Source organism: Bombina bombina, chromosome 5 (assembly GCF_027579735.1).
Source record: "Bombina bombina isolate aBomBom1 chromosome 5, aBomBom1.pri, whole genome shotgun sequence".
Taxonomy (NCBI): Eukaryota; Metazoa; Chordata; class Amphibia; order Anura; family Bombinatoridae; genus Bombina; species Bombina bombina.
Window position 1 is genome coordinate 923,582,565 of NC_069503.1, and position 22,862 is coordinate 923,605,426.

General features: G+C 42.1%; 1 protein-coding gene across 1 annotated transcript in view; it reads left to right on the forward strand.

The window, feature by feature from the left end:
• The window catches only part of CSPP1 (centrosome and spindle pole associated protein 1), a 411,029-nt gene that overhangs the window by 157,263 nt on the left and 230,904 nt on the right, over positions 1-22,862 (forward strand). Inside the window, exon 14 of the mRNA XM_053715098.1 lies at positions 13,174-13,442. Within this exon, the coding sequence (XP_053571073.1) occupies positions 13,174-13,442 (269 nt within the window). The remainder of the gene's footprint in view (positions 1-13,173; positions 13,443-22,862) is intronic.

The window sequence follows — 22,862 nt, forward strand, 5'->3', positions numbered from 1 at the left end:
TTATCTTCTGGAATTCAAGGGACTTCCCCCAAGGGGGAGGTTCCACAGGTCTCAGTTGTCTTCAGACCACATAAAAAGACAGGCATTCTTACATTGTGTAGAAGACCTGTTAAAAATGGGAGTGATTCATCCTGTTCCATTAAGAGAACAAGGGATGGGGTTCTACTCCAATCTGTTCATAGTTCCCAAAAAAGAGGGAACGTTCAGACCAATCTTAGATCTCAAGATCTTAAACAAGTTTCTCAAGGTTCCATCGTTCAAGATGGAAACCATTCGGACTATTCTTCCTTCCATCCAGGAAGGTCAATTCATGACCACGGTGGATTTAAAGGATGCGTATCTACATATTCCTATCCACAAGGAACATCATCGGTTCCTAAGGTTCGCTTTCCTGGACAAACATTACCAGTTCGTGGCGCTTCCTTTCGGATTAGCCACTGCTCCAAGGATTTTCACAAAGGTACTAGGGTCCCTTCTAGCTGTGCTAAGACCAAGGGGCATTGCTGTAGTACCTTACTTGGACGACATTCTGATTCAAGCGTCGTCCCTTCCTCAAGCTAAGGCTCACACGGACATTGTCCTGGCCTTTCTCAGATCTCACGGATGGAAAGTGAACGTGGAAAAGAGTTCTCTATCTCCGTCAACAAGGGTTCCCTTCTTGGGAACAATAATAGACTCCTTAGAAATGAGGATTTTTCTGACAGAGGCCAGAAAAACAAAACTTCTAGACTCTTGTCGGATACTTCATTCCGTTCCTCTTCCTTCCATAGCTCAGTGCATGGAAGTGATCGGGTTGATGGTAGCGGCAATGGACATAGTTCCTTTTGCGCGCATTCATCTAAGACCATTACAACTGTGCATGCTCAGTCAGTGGAATGGGGACTATACAGACTTGTCTCCGAAGATACAAGTAAATCAGAGGACCAGAGACTCACTCCGTTGGTGGCTGTCCCTGGACAACCTGTCACAAGGGATGACATTCCGCAGACCAGAGTGGGTCATTGTCACGACCGACGCCAGTCTGATGGGCTGGGGCGCGGTCTGGGGATCCCTGAAAGCTCAGGGTCTTTGGTCTCGGGAAGAATCTCTTCTACCGATTAATATTCTGGAACTGAGAGCGATATTCAATGCTCTCAAGGCTTGGCCTCAGCTAGCGAGGGCCAAGTTCATACGGTTTCAATCAGACAACATGACAACTGTTGCGTACATCAACCATCAGGGGGGAACAAGGAGTTCCCTAGCGATGGAAGAAGTGACCAAAATCATTCTATGGGCGGAGTCTCACTCCTGCCACCTGTCTGCTATCCACATCCCAGGAGTGGAAAATTGGGAAGCGGATTTTCTGAGTCGTCAGACATTGCATCCGGGGGAGTGGGAACTCCATCCGGAAATCTTTGCCCAAGTCACTCAGCTGTGGGGCATTCCAGACATGGATCTGATGGCCTCTCGTCAGAACTTCAAAGTTCCTTGCTACGGGTCCAGATCCAGGGATCCCAAGGCGGCTCTAGTGGATGCACTAGTAGCACCTTGGACCTTCAAACTAGCTTATGTGTTCCCGCCGTTTCCTCTCATCCCCAGGCTGGTAGCCAGGATCAATCAGGAGAGGGCGTCGGTGATCTTGATAGCTCCTGCGTGGCCACGCAGGACTTGGTATGCAGATCTGGTGAATATGTCATCGGCTCCACCTTGGAAGCTACCTTTGAGACGAGACCTTCTTGTTCAGGGTCCGTTCGAACATCCGAATCTGGTTTCACTCCAGCTGACTGCTTGGAGATTGAACGCTTGATTTTATCGAAGCGAGGGTTCTCAGATTCTGTTATCGATACTCTTGTTCAGGCCAGAAAGCCTGTAACTAGAAAGATTTACCACAAAATTTGGAAAAAATATATCTGTTGGTGTGAATCTAAAGGATTCCCTTGGGACAAGGTTAAGATTCCTAGGATTCTATCCTTCCTTCAAGAAGGATTGGAAAAAGGATTATCTGCAAGTTCCCTGAAGGGACAGATTTCTGCCTTGTCGGTGTTACTTCACAAAAAGCTGGCTGCTGTGCCAGATGTTCAAGCCTTTGTTCAGGCTCTGGTTAGAATTAAGCCTGTTTACAAACCTTTGACTCCTCCTTGGAGTCTCAATTTAGTTCTTTCAGTTCTTCAGGGGGTTCCGTTTGAACCCTTACATTCCGTTGATATTAAGTTATTATCTTGGAAAGTTTTGTTTTTAGTTGCAATTTCTTCTGCTAGAAGAGTTTCAGAATTATCTGCTCTGCAGTGTTCTCCTCCTTATCTGGTGTTCCACGCAGATAAGGTGGTTTTACGTACTAAACCTGGTTTTCTTCCAAAAGTTGTTTCTAACAAAAACATTAACCAGGAGATTATCGTACCTTCTCTGTGTCCGAAACCAGTTTCAAAGAAGGAACGTTTGTTGCACAATTTGGATGTTGTTCGCGCTCTAAAATTCTATTTAGATGCTACAAAGGATTTTAGACAAACATCTTCCTTGTTTGTTGTTTATTCCGGTAAAAGGAGAGGTCAAAAAGCAACTTCTACCTCTCTCTCTTTTTGGATTAAAAGCATCATCAGATTGGCTTACGAGACTGCCGGACGGCAGCCTCCCGAAAGAATCACAGCTCATTCCACTAGGGCTGTGGCTTCCACTTGGGCCTTCAAGAACGAGGCTTCTGTTGATCAGATATGTAGGGCAGCGACTTGGTCTTCACTGCACACTTTTACCAAATTTTACAAGTTTGATACTTTTGCTTCTTCTGAGGCTATTTTTGGGAGAAAGGTTTTGCAAGCCGTGGTGCCTTCCATTTAGGTGACCTGATTTGCTCCCTCCCTTCATCCGTGTCCTAAAGCTTTGGTATTGGTTCCCACAAGTAAGGATGACGCCGTGGACCGGACACACCTATGTTGGAGAAAACAGAATTTATGTTTACCTGATAAATTACTTTCTCCAACGGTGTGTCCGGTCCACGGCCCGCCCTGGTTTTTTTAATCAGGTCTGATAATTTATTTTCTTTAACTACAGTCACCACGGTACCATATGGTTTCTCCTATGCAAATATTCCTCCTTAACGTCGGTCGAATGACTGGGGTAGGCGGAGCCTAGGAGGGATCATGTGACCAGCTTTGCTGGGCTCTTTGCCATTTCCTGTTGGGGAAGAGAATATCCCACAAGTAAGGATGACGCCGTGGACCGGACACACCGTTGGAGAAAGTAATTTATCAGGTAAACATAAATTCTGTTTTCTGCGGTGTTTGTGTTTAGCTGTAATTTTCCCCTTACTCATTTAATGTACCCACACATATTATATACCGTTTTTCTCGCCATTAAATGGACTTTCAAAATATACCATTATTTTCATCATATCTTATAATTTACTATAAAAAAAATTATAAAATATGAGGAAAAAATGGAAAAAAACACACTTTTTCTAACTTTGACCCCCAAAATCTGTTATACATCTACAACCACCAAAAAAAACATATGCTAAATAGTTTCTAAATTTTGTCATGAGTTTAGAAATACCCAATGTTTACATGTTCTTTGCTTTTTTTGCAAGTTATAGGGCCATAAATACAAGTAGCACTTTGCTATTTCCAATAGTTATATTGGGACACTGATATCTTTCAGGAATCCCTGAATATCCATTGACATGTATATATTTTTTTTAGAAGACATCCCAAAGTATTGATCTAGGCCCATTTTGGTATATTTCATGCCACCATTTCACCGCCAAATGCGATCAAATAAAAAAAATTGTTCACTTTTTCACAATTTTTTTCACAAACTTTAGGTTTCTCACTGAAATTATTTACAAAAAACTTATGCAATTATAGCATACATGGTTGTAAATGCTTCTCTGGGATCCCCTTTGTTCATAAATAGCAGACATATATGGCTTTGGTTTTGCTTTTTACTAATTAGAAGGCTGCTAAATGCGACTGCGCACCACACGTGTATTATGCCCAGCAGTGAAGGGGTTAATTAGGGAGCATGTAGGGAGCTTCTAGGGTTAATTTTAGCTTCAGTGTAGTGTAGTAGACAACCCCAAGTATTGATCTAGGCCCATTTTGGTATATTTCATGCCACCATTTCACCGCCAAATGCAATCAAATTAAAAAAAACGCTAAATTTTTCACAATTTTAGGTTTCTCACTAAAATTATTTACAAACAGCATGTGCAATTATGGCACAAATGGTTGTAAATGGTTCTCTGGGATCCCCTTTGTTCAGAAATAACAGACATATATGACTTTGGCGTTGCTTTTTGGTAATTAGAAGGCCGCTAAGTGCTGCTGCGCATCACACGTGTATTATGGCTAGCAGTGAAGGGGTTAATTAGGTAGTTTGTAGGGAGCTTGCAGGGTTAATTTTAGCTTTAGTGTAGAGATCAGACTCCCACCTGACACATCAGACCCCCTGATCCCTCCCAAACAGCTCCCTTCCCTCCCCCACCCCACAATTGTCCCCGCCATCTTAAGTACTGGCAGAAAGTCTGCCAGTACTAAAATAAGTGTTTTTTTTTTTAAAAAAAAAAATACATTTTCAGCATATTTACATATGCTAGTTTGTAGGATCCCCCCTTAGCCCCCAACCTCCCTGATCCCCCCCAAAACAGCTCTCTAACCCCCCTCTGCCTTATTGGGGGCCATCTTGGGTACTGGCAGCTGTCTGCCAGTACCCAGTTTGCAAGAAAAATGTTTTTTTTTTAATGATTATGTTATTTTTCTGTAGTGTAGCTTCCCCCCCCCCACAGACCAATCCCCCACCCCCTGATTAAGGTATTTTATATAGATTAACACTATTTTTTATTAACTTAAACTTAAATTAAACTTTTGATACAAACTTTTTTTCTGTAGTGTAGCGGTTCCCACCCGCTCCCTCCCCGTGCACGCGCCCGCCCCCGCCCTCCCGTGCGCGCCTCCGATCACCCCCGCCCACGATCCCGCCCCCCTACACATCATCAAGGCCACCGATGGCCACCTCCCGAACCGGCTCCCACCCACCAACGAATTTAGCCGGTGAAGTCCGGTGCAGAGAGGGCCACAGAGTGGCTCTCTCTGCACCGGATTGCTAAAAAAGGTTATTGCAGGATGCCTCAATATCGAGGCATCACTGCAATAACCGGAAAGCAACTGGAAGCGAGCAGGATCGCTTCCAGCTGCTTTCCAGACCAAGGACGTACGCCACACGTCCTCGGTCATTAAGTGTATTTTTTTTGAGGACGTGTGGCGTACGTCCTTGGTCGTTAAGGGGTTAAACAACTAATGAAACTTAAAAAAAGAATACATCTACATGTTCTTTTCAGGCTAATCTTTTGTTTGAATGCATCATTCTGTCTAGCATTTATTTAGTGTTTAATGTTCCTTTAATATATCATGCTCCTGAGCTGGATAAAGCTGTAGTAAGGTAAGGTGAATGGGTAGATGGTGTGATCAAGAAGGTTAACAACCATTTGACGTGGATTTAACAAAATCAGTAAATAATTAAAATAAACAATGCAGTTCCAGACAGGAGGGTTATAAACTGTAAACCAACGATCTTTTTTGGGCTTAAAAATATATAATATGTAAATAAATACAATTTTTACAAGGTAAGACTCATATTTTGCACATACTGCTCAATTATGTAAAAAAAAAAAATGAAAAAACGAAAGGGGTTTACAAATGAGGGCTTTCAGTTTTCTGCTGGGTAGTTTCAAACAGATAATAGGGAACAAAATCTGTATTTGTTTCTTATATTTTGTTTCTTATGTGTTCTCCCTAGGACATTCCACCCAGCTACAAAAGTATCTTTGTTCCCATAGTATTCTTTGTTGAAGAGATACCTAGGTAGGTGTCTGGAGCACTTCATGGTAGGAAATAGTGCTGCCATCTAGTGCTCTTGCAAAACTGCTGCCATATAGTGCTCCAGACACGTACTCCTTAGCTTACACCCTTGCTTTTCAACAAAAGATATCAAGGGAATGAAGAAAATTTGATAAAAGAAGTAAATTAGAAAGTTGCTTAAAATTGCATTCTCCATCTGAAATGTGGGTTTCTCCAACATTGGTGTGTCCGGTCCACGGCGTCATCCTTACTTGTGGGTATATCTCTTCCCCAATAGGAAATGGCAAAGAGTCCCAGCAAAGCTGGCCATATAGTCCCTCCTAGGCTCCGCCCACCCCAGTCATTCTCTTTGCCGTTGCACAGGCAACATCTCCACGGAGATGGTTAAGAGTATGTGGTGTTTAGTTGTAGTTTTTTTATTCTACTATCAAGAGTTTGTTATTTTAAAATAGTGCTGGTATGTACTATTTACTCTGAAACAGAAAAAGATGAAGATTTCTGTTTGTGAGAGGAAGATGATTTTAGCAGACAGTAACTAAAATCGATTGCTGTTTCCACATAGGACTGTTGAGATGAAGTAACTTCAGTTGGGGGAAACAGTTAGCAGACTTTTCTGCTTAAGGTATGACTAGCCATATTTCTAACAAGACCATGTAATGCTGGAAGGCTGTCATTTCCCCTCATGGGGACCGGTAAGCCATTTTCTTAGTCTCAAACAGAATAAAGGGCTTAATATGGGCTATAAAACTGGTAGACACTTTTATGGGCTAAATCGATTGCTTTATTTGGGCATTTTATACATGTTTATGCTGATAATTCACATTTATAAACTTGGGGAACGTTTTTTAACGCCAGGCACTGTGTTAGACACCTTTTCCAGTCAGGGAGGGCCTTCCCAGTTGTAGGCTGAGCCTCATTTTCGCGCCATTACTGCGCAGTTGTTTTTGAGAGCAAGACATGCAGATGCATGTGTGAGGATCTGAAAATAGCTGGAAAAGTTTCTAGAAGGCGTCATTTGGTATCGTATTCCCCTCTGGGCTTGGTTAGGTCGCAGCAAAGGCTATAGCTGGGACTGTATAGGGGTTAAATTTGTAAACGGTTCCGGTTCCGTTATTTTAAGGGTTAAAGCTCTGAAAATTGGTGTGCAATACTCTTAATGCTTTAAGACACTGTGGTGAAATTTTGGTAATTTTTGAACAATTCCTTCATACTTTTTCACATATTCAGTAATAAAGTGTTTCTGTTTAAAATTTAAAAGAGACAGGCGTTCTTACATTGTGTAGAAGACCTGTTAAAGATGGGAGTGATAAACCCAGTTCCAATAAAGGAACAAGGAATGGGATTTTATTCAAATCTGTTCGTAGTTCCCAAAAAAGAGGGAACCTTCAGACCGATTTTGGATTTGAAGATCCTAAACAAATTTCTCAGGGTACCATCGTTCAAGATGGAAACCATTCGAACGATTCTACCCACTATCCAGGAAGGTCAATTTATGACTACTGTGATTCTAAAGGATGCGTACCTACATATTCCTATCCACAAAGAACATCATCAGTTCCTAAGGTTTGCCTTTCTGGGCAAACATTACCAGTTTGTGGCCCTCCCATTCGGGTTAGCCACTGCTCCAAGGATTTTCACAAAGGTACTCGGGTCCCTTCTAGCGGTTCTAAGTCCGAGGGGCATTGCAGTAGTACCATACTTGGACGACATTCTAATACAAGCGTCGTCCCTGTCAAAAGCAAAGGCTCATACAGACATCGTTCTAGCCTTTCTCAGATCACACGGATGGAAGGTGAACATAGAAAAAAGTTCTCTGTCTCCGTCAACAAGAGTTCCCTTCTTGAGAACAATAATAGATTCCTTAGAAATGAGGATTTTTCTGACAGAGGTCAGAAAATCAAAACTTCTAAGCACTTGTCAAGTTCTTCATTCTGTTCCACGTCCTTCCATAGCGCAGTGCATGGAAGTAGTAGGGTTGATGGTTGCAGCAATGGACATAGTTCCTTTTGCACGAATTCATCTAAGACCATTACAACTGTGCATGCTCAAACAATGGAATGGGGACTATACAGACTTGTCTCCAGTGATTCAAGTAGATCAGAAGACCAGAGACTCACTCCGTTGGTGGCTAACCCAGGATCACCTGTCCCAGGGAATGAGCTTCCGCAGACCAGAGTGGGTCATCGTCACGACCAACGCCAGTCTAGTGGGCTGGGGCGCGGTCTGGGACTCCCTGAAAGCTCAGGGTCTATGGTCTCGGGAAGAGTCTCTTCTCCCGATAAACATTCTGGAACTGAGAGCGATATTCAATACTCTCAGGGCTTGGCCTCGACTAGCAAAGGCCAGATTCATAAGATTCCAATCAGACAACATGACGACGGTTGCTTACATCAACCATCAGGGGGGAACAAGGAGTTCCCTGGCGATGAGAGAAGTGACCAAAATCATAAAATGGGCGGAGGATCACTCCTGACACCTATCTGCGATCCACATCCCAGGAGTGGAAAACTGGGAGGCGGATTATCTGAGTCGTCAGACATTCCATCCGGGGGAGTGGGAACTCCACCCGGAGATTTTTGCCCAGTTGATTCAATTATGGGGCATTCCAGACATGGATCTGATGGCGTCTCGTCAGAACTTCAAGGTTCCTTGCTACGGGTCCAGATCCAGGGATCCCAAGGCGACTCTAGTAGATGCACTAGTAGCACCTTGGACCTTCAACCTAGCTTATGTATTTCCACTGTTTCCTCTCATTCCCAGGCTGGTAGCCAGGATCAAACAGGAGAGGGCCTCTGTGATCTTGATAGCTCCTGCGTGGCCACGCAGGACTTGGTATGCAGACCTGGTGAATATGTCATCGGTTCCACCATGGAAGCTACCTTTGAGACAGGACCTTCTTGTTCAGGGTCCATTCGAACATCCAAATCTGGTCTCCCTCCAGCTGACGGCTTGGAGATTGAGCGCTTGATCCTATCAAAGCGTGGGTTTTCAGATTCTGTGATAGATACTCTAGTTCAGGCCAGAAAACCAGTAACTAGAAAGATTTACCATAAAATATGGAAAAAATATATCTGTTGGTGTGAATCCAAAGGGTTCCCATGGAATAAGATAAAAATTCCTAGGATTCTCTCCTTTCTACAAGAAGGTTTGGAGGAAGGATTATCTGCAAGTTCTCTAAAGGGACAGATCTCTGCTTTATCTGTCTTACTACATAAAAGACTGGCAGCTGTGCCAGATGTTCAAGCATTTGTTCAGGCTCTGGTTAGGATCAAGCCTGTTTACAGACCTTTGACTCCTCCCTGGAGTCTAAATCTAGTTCTTTCAGTTCTTCAAGGGGTTCCGTTTGAACCTTTACATTCCATAGATATTAAGTTACTATCTTGGAAAGTTTTGTTTTTGGTTGCTATTTCTTCTGCTAGAAGAGTTTCAGAGTTATCTGCTTTGCAGTGTTCTCCGCCTTATCTGGTGTTCCATGCAGATAAGGTGGTTTTGCGTACTAAGCCTGGTTTTCTTCCAAAGGTTGTTTCTAACAAGAATATTAACCAGGAGATAGTTGTACCTTCTTTATGTCCGAATCCAGTTTCAAAGAAGGAACGTTTGTTACACAATTTGGACGTAGTCCGTGCTCTAAAATTCTATTTAGAGGCTACAAAAGATTTCAGACAAACATCTTCTTTGTTTGTCGTCTATTCTGGTAAAAGGAGAGGTCAAAAAGTGACTTCTACCTCTCTTTCCTTTTGGCTTAAAAGCATCATCCGATTGGCTTACGAGACTGCCGGACGGCAGCCTCCTGAAAGAATCACAGCTCACTCCACTAGGGCTGTGGCTTCCACATGGGCCTTCAAGAACGAGGCTTCTGTTGACCAGATATGTAAGGCAGCGACTTGGTCTTTACTGCACACTTTTGCCAAATTTTACAAATTTGATACTTTTGCTTCTTCGGAGGCTATTTTTGGGAGAAAGGTTTTGCAAGCCGTGGTGCCTTCCGTTTAGGTAACCTGATTTGCTCCCTCCCTTCATCCGTGTCCTAAAGCTTTGGTATTGGTTCCCACAAGTAAGGATGACGCCGTGGACCGGACACACCAATGTTGGAGAAAACAGAATTTATGCTTACCTGATAAATTACTTTCTCCAACGGTGTTTCCGGTCCACGGCCCGCCCTGGTTTTTTTAATCAGGTCTGATGAATTATTTTCTCTAACTACAGTCACCACGGTACCATATGGTTTCTCCTATATTTTTCCTCCTGTCCGTCGGTCGAATGACTGGGGTGGGCGGAGCCTAGGAGGGACTATATGGCCAGCTTTGCTGGGACTCTTTGCCATTTCCTATTGGGGAAGAGATATTCCCACAAGTAAGGATGACGCCGTGGACCGGACACACCGTTGGAGAAAGTAATTTATCAGGTAAGCATAAATTCTGTTTTTATGTCCCTTTAAGCTGAAGCTGGTGAGATGTGTGTGTGTATGGGAAGGGTTCTAGGAGGTTATAGACTAAATGACAACAAATTAGAGCAGTGCACCTGTAGTACGCCTCTCTCTGACCACTAGTCATCCTCCCAATGTGCACAGTAAAGGTACGATCTCTTGGGGAGTTGTGGGGTTTTAACAATCAAATTGTCCGATAATCCATTAAAGGGACATGAAACGCACACACAAAATGTATTTCATTATTCAGATAGATTATACAATTTTAATCAACTTTCCAATTTACTTCTATTAAAGGGACATAATACTCATACGCTAAATCACTTGGAACTGATGCAGTATAACTGTAAAAAGCTGACAGGAAAATATCACATGAGCATCTCTATGTAAAAAAGGAAGATATTTTATCTCACAATTTCCTCAGCTCACCAGAGTAAGTGTTCTTTACAAAAGTTATCTTTTAAGTTATTGCCCAGCTGCAGGTAAAAATGAAGAAATGAACAGCAGCCAATCAGCATCAGCAGTGCTGAGGTCATGAACTATTTTACTGTGATCTTATGAGATTTCGTAGTAAATTCCGTTGCAAGTCCCGGGACAGACCTACTGATTTGCTGATTAAAGCCCTTTACAATGGGGCGTGAATATTTAGGACATTTTTTTTAGTCAGCTTTTTACAGCTATGCTACATCACTTTTAAGTGTTTCAACATTTGGGTATCATGTCCCTTTATCTAATTTGTTTAGTTCTCTTGGTATCCTTTGTTAAAAAGCATACTAAACCTAGGTAGGCTTAGGAGCTGGGAGCTAGCTGATGATTGGTGGCTGCACATATATGCCTCTTTTCATTGGCTTACTAATGTGTTCAGCAAGCTCCCAGTAGTGCATTGCTGCTTCTTAATTTAACGATACCAAGAGAATGAAGCAAAATTGATAATAGAAGTCAATTGGAAAATTGTTTAAATATGTATGGTCTATCTGAATCACAAAAGAAAAGTTTTTGATTTCATGTCTATTTAAATCAGATTATTTGTATAATGAATTGCATGGGTAGGATAGTGAGGATGATATTTTAAATAAAACTTATACTGAAGGAATGAGGTGTTCTTCATGCCACTTAATCCCCTGCACAATCCATCACATACTATTTGAGACAGTAAAGGGAATCAGCTGGGACACCTTGTGTGTCCTAGTAAGGCTCACCCTGTGTATCTAGGAAATCTCCAAGATCAAAATGCCGAAATATGGATCAAGGTCACCATTTTTAGAAAACCTTCTACATTGTTCTTTCTAAGCAATTTAAAGGTTTAAACCAATGTTATGATACAGTGTATGACTCTGATTTCCACTTGGGAATATAAAGGGTTATTAAGAGAGAGCTGTATATTTAAGTACCAGGATATTTTGCAGGGCTGTTAATACAGGAGACAGAACAGCTTGGGATATACTAAGATAGAAGGAGACTGAAGATCTTACTTTGAGTCTTAGATCAAAGATGTGTTTATACGTCTTACAGAATTCCTTTAATAATGTAAATCAGTAGTGTTAGAGTATTTTTTTTAGTTGTTGTTTAAAAGGACCCAAATAAATGGACTGGAATTTTTTTTAAAAAAAGTTATCATTTTACTTATAAAAATAATAAAATACATTTCAGCACTGCTAAAAATCTGTTAAAATCTGACAGCGCTCAACCTTGTGTCTGTAGCTCCTAGTATTGTGGGTACCAGCGCCCCCAAAAAGGTGAATGTAGTGCTAAAAATAAATACACAAAGCGCCTCCTAAAAGGCTAAGACACTAGTAGTGACAAGATTATTTAAATAAAAAATATATTGAAATTCTATAGGGGTATATAAAATATTTTATAAGCTACTTATAGCTAAAATATACAAACAAGATACAAAAGTGGATCCACTTAAAATTAACAATAAAATATGCATATATCTATATAAAAAACAATACAATTGTGGTTAAAAACCACAACAATATACAATCTTAATCACAAAATAAATTACAATAAAACAGCTGTTGATGGTTGGATAAAAAATAAATATAAAAACATCAATTTACTGAGTAGGTGTCCATAAATATGTAGGTCCCAAACTTTAAATTCTTTCCAGAGAGTGAATGTCCAATATGAAGATTCTATTTTAAAACAGTTATCCTTATATATCCCTCGATAAACGGTGAAATGATGAAGTGTGTAAAAAAGAAAAACGTAGTGGTTTTCAAATCAAATTTCAAAAATTATTGTGAATATCCAAAAATCCTGAAAAGATGATGTGATGAAGTGGGCGTGAATAATCAAAAATGTGTGTACACAAAAATGAAAAAAGAAAAAGGAAAAAATGTAAAAAAATAATCCAAATGAATATTTAGGATGTGTTAAAGTGAATAGCACACTTATAAAGTGACCCTTATGTGAATACAAGATGTGAAGAGATGCTCCTAAAAAGTTATTCCTGTGTGTAAACGATGAAAAAATACAGAAATGGATCCTATGTCTCAGGGATCAATTCATTCAAAGATATACCTGTAATAAAACAAATATAACATAGTGCAAAACTGCTATTCAAACTTAGTCAGTAATTGTATTGTTTTTTATATAGATATATGCATATTTTATTGTTAATTTTAAGTGGATCCACTTTTGTATCTTGTTTGTATATTTTAGCTATAAGTAGCTTATAAAATATTTTATATACCCCTATAGAATTTCAATATATTTTTTATTTAAATAATCTTGTCACTACTAGTGTCTTAGCCTTTTAGGAGGCGCTTTGTGTATTTATTTTTAGCACTACATTTCAGCACTGAGTATGCAACATTAGTCAATACCAAAAATGTTTTTATGATTGTAACAATAAAGTACTTTAAAGTACTGAAGAGGAAATCTTCTTGTTGTGCTGTTTTTGTCTCTTTACAGCCTGACAGGCTTCGGCAGTTTGGGGCAGTGAATCGCCATCAAGATGTACCTGATCGAAATGTTCCTTACCGGCCTGGAGCCTATGAGTCAGAAAAAACAGGGAGGAGGGATCAGAAGCCTGCGTTTGAGGATAAGGCCCCTCCAGGCCGACCAAGAGTAGCTTTCCAAACCCCTGTTCCGGAGGTAGTTGTACCTGCTAGTAATTTTCCTGCAAATGAAGAATTCCACAGAGGACTTTCAAGTGCACTAGGGGAAATTGTTGCTCCCAGGTATTTTTTTTTATCAATCTGTTCAGAGGCTATATTGAGATATATTCGGTATGAAATGTGTCTTGATTTGCAGAAAGTTAAAATGATTTACACATCTATAATACATCTTCAATAGTCTTATACATACTGTCACCTAGATTACGAGTTTTGCGTTAGAGGCTATGCTGTGCGAACGAGTAGTTTATGCTCACCGCTGACTTACAGACAGCCCTGGTATTACGGGTTTTTACAAACCCGGCGTTAACTGCAAAAAAGTGATCGTAGAGCCAGTGGAGGCTCCTCTATAGGAGCACTTGAGAACAAAAAAAAAAAAAGAGTGAGAAATAAAAAAAATAATTAAATTTTTAAACTTTATTTGTTGACTAAATAAAAAAATCCTCCAGGCTCCACTGCAGTTTTGACTAAAACACATTAAAATTACAGTTTTTAATTCTTTAGGCTGAAGTGTGGAATTGGCTTTTGCCTAATACTTCTATCAATCGCACATGCTGTGCAGTGCGATAGATAGAAGTATAGGCAAAAGCCCTTTCCACTTTCAGCCTGCATTACCTTCAGCGCCACCTACAGGCCAGCCCATAGCTTTCCTAACCGCACAGCTCTTAGTGTGCGAGAGCCAACTGTCACTTGACACTCGCACACTAAAAGCTGTGTGTGTGAGGAGGAGCATCGTGGGCTTCAGTTCAGAGACGAGGTACAGAGGAGAGCAGAGAAGCTGCTGGAACAGACAGTTAGGTCTCAGAGATGGAAGTGAGATGTACTGTACATGGTCTGGAGACTGGGACCATGCAGGATGACTGAGTTTGTGGGGTAAGTACAGGGCCCTTTTTAGGGGCGGGCAAAGGGGGAAGTAGCCTGGGGCGCAGGGGAAAATAAGAGACGCCGGGGAAAATAAGGGGAAGGCTTTGCACTGGAGAGTTGTAGTTTGGACTGGAGAGAAATGCAGGGATGAGTGATCACAGCCAGGGGTGCAATTTGGGTCCAGACGTTCTACCTCTGACACTGCCCACCACTTTTCCCTATTAAGATCAAGCACACATGCAAAATGTATAATTATCGTTGTGTTTGCAGATTAAAAGCAGTAAACACTCTGCAACTGCATAAGGACTCCCTTATGCAGTTGCAGAGTGTTGACTGCTTTTAATCTGCTGGCTAATTTTAGCGTTTGCTAATTTGCAGTAGTACAGGTAATTAGTTTTCAGGCTTGTGGCTGGAAACTACAATTCCCATGATGCAAACAGCACTATCTATGGACCACCCACTACACAGCAGTGACAGCACCACTGGAACACACTGGACCGGTTGACTGAACAGCAAGGCTCTGTAAGTGCTGTCAGCAATGACTGATCTCTTATGATTCAGATCAGGACATCGGGTGCTGGGGAAAACACGTGTTTTCAACTTCAGATTCTGTTATTTTTGTTCTGCTTGACTGCATAACTCCCTCCTTTGCAGCAATTGATACAGCTGGGCTCCCAATGCATAGGGCTGTTCCCAAGAAATCTAAAGTTTTTGGTATGTATTTTATGACAGCCACCATTTTTTGTTTAAAAGGAGGGAGTTATGCACTGAAACAGAACAAAAATACCAGCATAAGAAAACAGCAGTTTAATTTAATTCATACAAAGCATGTAAATGTCCCTTCAAAATGAAAATGAAATAAAAAATGTAAAAACACAATGCAGATAAGTATAGGGTTTATAACTAACTCCTATATAACAGCACAGTGCTAAATAATACTCTGGCAACCATGAGGTTAATCACCACTGTGTTATGTAATATACCTGTATAAATATTTCTCTTGTAAGGTGTATCCAGTCCACGGGTTCATCCATTACTTGTGGGATATTCTCCTTCCCAACAGGAAGTTGCAAGAGGACACCCACAGCAGAGCTGTCTATATAGCTCCTCCCCTAACCCCCACCTCCAGTCATTCTCTTGCAACTCTCGACAGGATAGGAAGTATAAGAGATATGTGGTGACTTAGTGTAGTTTTGCCTTCAATCAAGAGTTTGTTATTTTTAAACGGTGCCGGCGTTGTGCTGTTTTACTCTCAGGCAGAAATGGAAGTTTACTCTCAGGCAACCTGGAGGTTGATGATCTTAGCAGTTTGTAACTAAGGTCCATTGCTGTTCTCACACATAACTGAAGAGTATGGGATAACTTCAGTTGGGGGAAGGTCTGCAGATTACCTGCTTTGAGGTATGTTCAGTATTTTATTTCTAGAGAAAGGATTAGTCTAGAAAATGCTGTCAGACCTTTGTGTATATTGAGGTAAGCTAGATGCAGTGATTTTACAACGACTGGGATCATGCTTACAAAATGGGGTAATACTCATGTTCATACTCATATTAATTAGTGACAAAACGTTTATATGTTTCATAAATGGGACGCTTTTTCTCAAAGGGTGATCAGTCTTTAGTTGGGGGCCTAGTTTTCCACGTGGCATAGTTAGGTACTCCTAGAAGTATTTCCTTAAGGCCCCTCTGACATCGAGTACATGGTGGGAGGGGCCTATTTTGGCGCTTCTGTTGCGCAGTTTCTTTCAGACTGAGACATCCAGCTTCCCTAGAGGAGTCCTCTGGATCACTATAGAGGTCTTATTTCTTCCCTAATCGTATTTGAGGGCAGGTAGGAGCCACAGCAGAGCTGGGACAAGGTGCTTATCTGTTTTTTACCGGTGGTTGACGTTTTTTAAATCCGGTTTGGGGGCTAAGGGGTTAATCATCCATTTGCAAGTGGGTGCGATGTTGCTTTAGTCCCTTACTCACACTGTAAAAATTTTGAAGTCTTTACTACATTTTAACACTGTTTTGCAGTTTAAGTGCTAGTTTTTTTCTCTTAAAGGCACAGTACCGTTTTTGTTTAATTGCTGTATCACATTTATTAAAGTGTTTTCCAAGCTTGCTGGTGTCATTACTAGTCTGTTAAACATGTCTGACATAGAGGAGACTCCTTGTTCAATATGTTTAGAAGCCATTGTGGAACCCCCTCTTAGAATGTGCACCAAATGTACTGAAGTATCTATAAACTATAAAGACCATATTATGGCTTTTAAAGATTTATCACCAGAGAATTCTCAGACTGACAAAAGGGAGGTTATGCCATCTAGCTCTCCCCATGTGTCAGAACCTATAACTCCCACCCAAGTGACGCCAAGTACATCTAGCGCGTCTAATTTGTTTACCTTACAGGACATGGCGGCAGTTATGACTTCTACCCTCACAGAGGCATTGTCCAAACTGCCAGGGTTACAAGGAAAGCGAGACAGCTCTGGGGCTAGAACAAATACAGAGCTTTCTGACGCTTTAATAGCTGTGTCCGATATACCCTCACTAGGCTCCGAAGCCGGTGCAAGGGAGCTTCTATCTGAGGGTGACATTTCAGATTCAGGGAAGGCTTTACTTCAGTCCGATTCTGAAATGACAGCGTTTAAATTTAAGCTCGAACACCTCCGCTTATTGCTCAGGGAGGTTTTAGCGACTCTGGGTGACTGTGACCCCATTGTAATTCCAGAGAAATTGTGTAAAATGGAAAATACTTTGCAGTACCTGTTTACACTGATGTATTTCCAGTCCCTAAGTGGTTTTCGGAAATTATTACTAAGGAATGGGATAGACCAGATGTGCCGTTCTCTCCCCCTCCTGCTTTTAAAAAGATGTTTCCCATAGATATCGCCATACGGGACTCATGGCAGACGGTCCCTAAGGTGGAGGGAGCTGTTTCTACTCTAGCTAAGCGTACAACTATCCCTGTCGAGGACCGTTGTGCTTTCCTAGATCCTATGGATAAAAAATTGGAGGGTCTCCTTAAGAAAATTTTAATTCATCAAGGTTTTATTCTCCAGCCTCTTGCATGCATTGCTCCAGTTACTGCTGCAGCAGCTTTTTGGTTTGAGTCTCTTGAGGAGGCTCTACAGGTGGAGACCCCGTTAGATGATATCTTAGACAGGATTAAAGCTCTTAAGTTAGCTAATTCCTTTATTTCTGATGCCGTTTTTCATTTAACCAAGCTAACGGCTAAGAATTCAGGTTTTGGCATTCTGGCGCGTAGGGCGCTATGGCTTAAGTCCTGGTCAGCAGACGTTTCTTCAAAGTCTAAGCTTCTTCACATCCCCTTCAAGGGACAGACCCTATTCGGGCCTGGCCTGAAGGAGATCATCTCTGACATTACCGGAGGAAAAGGTCATGCCCTTCCTCAGGATAGGTCTAATAAATTAAGGACCAAACAGAATTATTTTCGTTCCTTTCGAAACTTCAAGGGTGGCGCAGCTTCAGCTTCCTCTAATGCAAAACAAGAGGGAAATTTCGCCCAGTCCAAACCAGTCTGGAGACCTAACCAGACTTGGAACAAAGGGAAGCAGGCCAAAAAGCTTGCTGCTGCCTCTAAGACAGCATGAAGGAGTAGCCCCCCGATCCGGGAGCGGATCTAGTCGGGGGCAGACTTTCTCTCTTCGCCCAGGCTTGGGCAAGAGACGTCCAGGACCCCTGGGCACTAGAGATTGTTTCCCAGGGATATCTTCTGGAATTCAAAGGTTCATCTCCAAAGGGGAGATTTCATCTCTCACAATTATCTGCAAACCAGATAAAGAGAGAGGCATTATTACGTTGCGTTCAAGACCTACTGGTTATGGGAGTGATCCACCCAGTTCCAAGAGAGGAACAGGGGCAGGGTTTCTATTCAAACCTGTTTATCGTTCCCAAAAAAGAGGGAACTTTCAGACCAATCTTGGATCTCAAGATCCTAAACAAATTTCTCAGGGTCCCTTCCTTCAAGATGGAGACAATCCGAACCATCCTCCCTATGATCCAGGAGGGGCAATATATGACTACCGTGGACTTAAAGGATGCTTATCTCCACATCCGATTCACAGAAAGCATCATCAGTTCCTCAGGTTCGCCTTCCTAGACAGGCATTACCAGTTTGTGGCTCTTCCCTTTGGGTTAGCCACGGCGCTAAGAGTCTTTACGAAGGTTCTAGGGTCCCTTCTGGCGGTTCTAAGGCCGCAGGGCACAGCGGTGGCTCCTTACCTAGACGACATTCTGATCCAGGCGTCGACTTTTCAAATCGACAAGTCCCATACGGACATTGTTCAAGCCTTTCTGAGGTCTCACGGGTGGAAAGTGAACAGAGAAAAGAGTTCTCTTTCTCCTCTCACAAGAGTTTCCTTCCTAGGAACTCTGATAGATTCAGTAGAAATGAAAATTTTTCTGACAGAGGTCAGGATATCAAAGTTCTAACTTCCTGCCGTGTTCTTCATTCCACTTATCGGCCGTCAGTGGCTCAGTGTATGGAAATGATCGGCCTAATGGTGGCGGCAATGGACATAGTTCCGTTTGCCCGCCTACATCTCAGACCACTACAACTTTGCATGCTCAAACAGTGGAATGCGGACTACACAGATTTGTCTCCTCTGTTAAATCTGGATCAAGAGACCAGGGATTCTCTTCTCTGGTGGTTATCTCGGGTCCATCTGTCCAGGGGAATGAGTTTCCGCAGGCCAGAGTGGACTATAGTGACGACAGATGCCAGCCTTCTGGGCTGGGGCGCAGTCTGGAACTCCCTGAAGGCTCAGGGTTCGTGGACTCAGGAGGAAGCCCTCCTTCCGATAAACATTCTGGAACTTAGAGCGATATTCAATGCTCTTCAAGCCTGGCCTCAGCTAGCTGCGGTCAGATTCATCAGATTTCAGTCGGACAGTATCACGACTGTAGCCTATATCAACCATCAGGGGGGAACAAGAAGCCCCCTGGCAATGATGGAGGTTTCCAGGATAATTCTATGGGCAGAGGTTCACTCTTGCCATCTCTCAGCTATCCATATCCCAGGAGGGGAGAACTGGGAGGCGGACTTTCTAAGTCGGCAGACTTTTCATCCGGGGGAGTGGGAACTTCATCCGGAGGTATTTGCCCAGCTGATTCAACTATGGGGCAAGCCGGAACTGGATCTGATGGCGTCTCGTCAGAACGCCAAGCTTCCTTGTTACGGGTCCAGGTCAAGGGATCCCCAGGCAGCACTGATAGATGCTCTAGCAGTGCCCTGGTCCTTCAGCCTGGCTTACGTGTTTCCACCATTTCCTCTCCTCCCTCGTCTGATTGTCAAGATCAAGCAGGAGAGAGCTTCAGTGATTTTGATAGCACCTGCGTGGCCACGCAGGACTTGGTATGCAGATCTGGTGGACATGTCATCCTTTCCACCATGGACTCTGCCGCTGAGGCAGGACCTTCTACTTCAAGGTCCATTCAAACATCCAAATCTAATTTCTCTGCGTCTGACTGCTTGGAGATTGAACGCTTGATTTTTATCAAAACGTGGTTTCTCCGAGTCGGTCATTGATACCTTGATTCAGGCTCGAAAGCCTGTCACCAGGAAAATTTATCATAAGATATGGTGTAAATATCTTCATTGGTGTGAATCCAAGGGTTACTCATGGAGTAGGGTCAGGATTCCTAGGATTTTATCTTTTCTCCAAGATGGATTGGAAAAGGGATTATCAGCTAGTTCCCTAAAGGGACAGATCTCTGCTCTGTCTATTCTTTTACACAAGCGTCTGGCTGATGTTCCAGACGTTCAGGCGTTTTGTCAGGCTTTAGTTAGAATCAAGCCTGTGTTTAAACCTGTTGCTCCGCCATGGAGTTTAAATTTAGTTCTTAAAGTTCTTCAAGGGGTTCCATTTGAACCTTTGCATTCCATAGATATCAAGCTTTTATCTTGGAAAGTTCTGTTCTTAGTAGCTATCTCTTCGGCTCGAAGAGTTTCTGAGCTATCTGCCTTACAGTGTGATTCCCCTTATCTGATCTTCCATGTAGATAAGGTAGTTTTACGTACCAAACCTGGGTTTCTTCCTAAGGTAGTATCCAATAAGAATATCAATCAGGAAATTGTTGTTCCGTCACTGTGTCCTAATCCTTCTTCAAAGAAGGAACGCCTGTTACACAATCTTGACGTGGTTCGTGCTTTAAAGTTTTATTTACAAGCTACTAAGGATTTTCGTCAAACATCTGCATTGTTTGTTGTTTACTCTGGGAGGAGGAGAGGCCAAAAGGCTTCGGCAACTTCTCTTTCTTTTTGGCTGAGAAGCATAATCCGGTTAGCTTATGAGACTGCCGGCCAGCAGCCTCCTGAAAGAATTACAGCTCATTCTACTAGAGCTGTGGCTTCCACTTGGGCTTTTAAACATGAGGCCTCAGTTGAACAGATTTGTAAGGCGGTGACTTGGTCTTCGCTTCATACTTTTTCTAAATTCTACAAATTTGATACTTTCTCTTGTTAAGTGTAGTCAGTCCACGGGTCATCCATTACTTATGGAATATATCTCTTCCTAACAGGAAGCTGCAAGAGGATCACCCAGCAGAGCTTGCTACATAGCTCCTCCCCTCACATGTCATATTCAGTCATTCTCTTGCAGCCTAACTAGATAGGTCGCTGTGAGAGGTCTGTGGTGTTTTTTAACTTAGTTTATTTCTACAATCAAAAGTTTGTTATTTTAAATGGCACCGGAGTGTGCTGTTTATTCTCAGGCAGCATTAGAAGAAGAATCTGCCTGCGTTTTCTATGATCTTAGCAGACGTAACTAAGATCCACTGGCTGTTCTCATCTGAGGAGTGAGGTAACTTCAGAGAAGGGGAATAGCATGCAGGGCCCCCCTGCAAATGAGGTATGTGCAGTAATTATTTTTCTGAGGAATGGAATTGACTGAGAAAATACTGCTGATACCAATGTAAAGTAAGTTCAGCCTTAAATGCAGTGATAGCGACTGGTATTAGGCTGATGAGTGTGTGTACACTGAATGTATTTTTCTAAGGAATGGAATTGACTCTGAAAATACTGTTAATATTGAAATAATGTATGAGCCTTAACTGCAGTAAAAGCGACTGGTAGCAGGCTTATTAATAACAATTCATAACTTTTCAAATGTATGTTTAATCGTTTTTTGTGAGGTACTTGGTGATAAAACTTATTGGGGCATGATTTTTACCACATGGCCATCTTTGTTTTCTGCAAACAGTTTTCTGAGCTTCCCCACTGTTGTAATATGAGTGGGAGGGGCCTATTTTAGCGCTTTTTTGCGCAGTAAAAATTCAGTCACAATCTGTCTACTTCATCCTCCATGATCCAGATCGTCTCTAGAGAGCTCAGGGGTCTTCAAAATCCATTTTGAGGGAGGTAATCAGTCACAGCAGACCTGTGACAGTGTGTTTTGACTGTGAGAAAAACGTTAATTATTAAATTGTTAATCCGTTTTTGGGTATTAAGGGGTTAATCATCCATTTGCTGGTGGGTGCAATCCTTTGCTAACTTAATACATTTACTGTGAAAAATTGGTTGCTATAACTATTTTGGTTCATTGTTATTTCAACTGTGACAGCTTTTTGTGCTTCTTAAAGGCACAGTAGCGTTTTTTATATTGCTTGTAAATTTATTTAGAAAAGTATTTCCAAGCTTGCTAGTCTCATTGCTAGTCTGTTTAAACATGTCTGACACAGATGAATCTCTTTGTTCACTATGTTTAAAGGCCAATGTGGAGCCCAATAGAAATTTATGTACTAATTGCATTGATGCTACTTTAAATAAAAGTCAATCTTTACATGTAAAGAAATTATCACCAGACAACGAGGGGGAAGTTATGTCGACTAACTCTCCTCACGTGTCAGTACCTTCGCCTCCCGCTCAGGAGGTGCGTGATTTTGTGGCGCCAAGTACATCAGGGAGGCCCTTACAAATCACTTTGCAAGACATGGCTACTGTTATGACAGAAGTATTATCTAAATTGCCAGAATTAAGAGGCAAGCGCGATAGCTCTGGGTTAAGGACAGAGCGCGCGGATGAGGTGAGAGCCATGTCAGATACTGCGTCACAGTTTGCAGAACGTGAAGACGGAGAGCTTCATTCTGTGGGTGACGGATCTGATCCAGGGAGACTGGATTCAGAGATTTCTAATTTTAAATTTAAGCTTGAGAACCTCCGCATATTGCTAGGGGAGGTATTAGCGGCTCTGAATGATGGTAACACGGTTGCAATTCCAGAAAAATTATGTAGGTTGGATAGATACTATGCGGTACCGGTGTGTACTGACGTGTTTCCTATACCTAAAAGGCTTACAGAGATTATTAGCAAGGAGTGGGATAGACCTGGTGTGCCCTTTTCCCCTCCTCCCATATTTAGGAAAATGTTTCCTATAGACGCCACCACACGAGACTTATGGCAGACGGTCCCTAAGGTGGAGGGAGCAGTTTCTACTTTAGCTAAGCGTACCACTATCCCGGTGGAGGATAGTTGTGCCTTTTCAGATCCAATGGATAAGAAATTAGAGGGTTACCTTAAGAAAATGTTTGTTCAACAAGGTTTTATCTTACAGCCCCTTGCATGCATTGCGCCTGTCACTGCTGCGGCGGCGGCATTCTGGTTTGAGTCTCTGGAAGA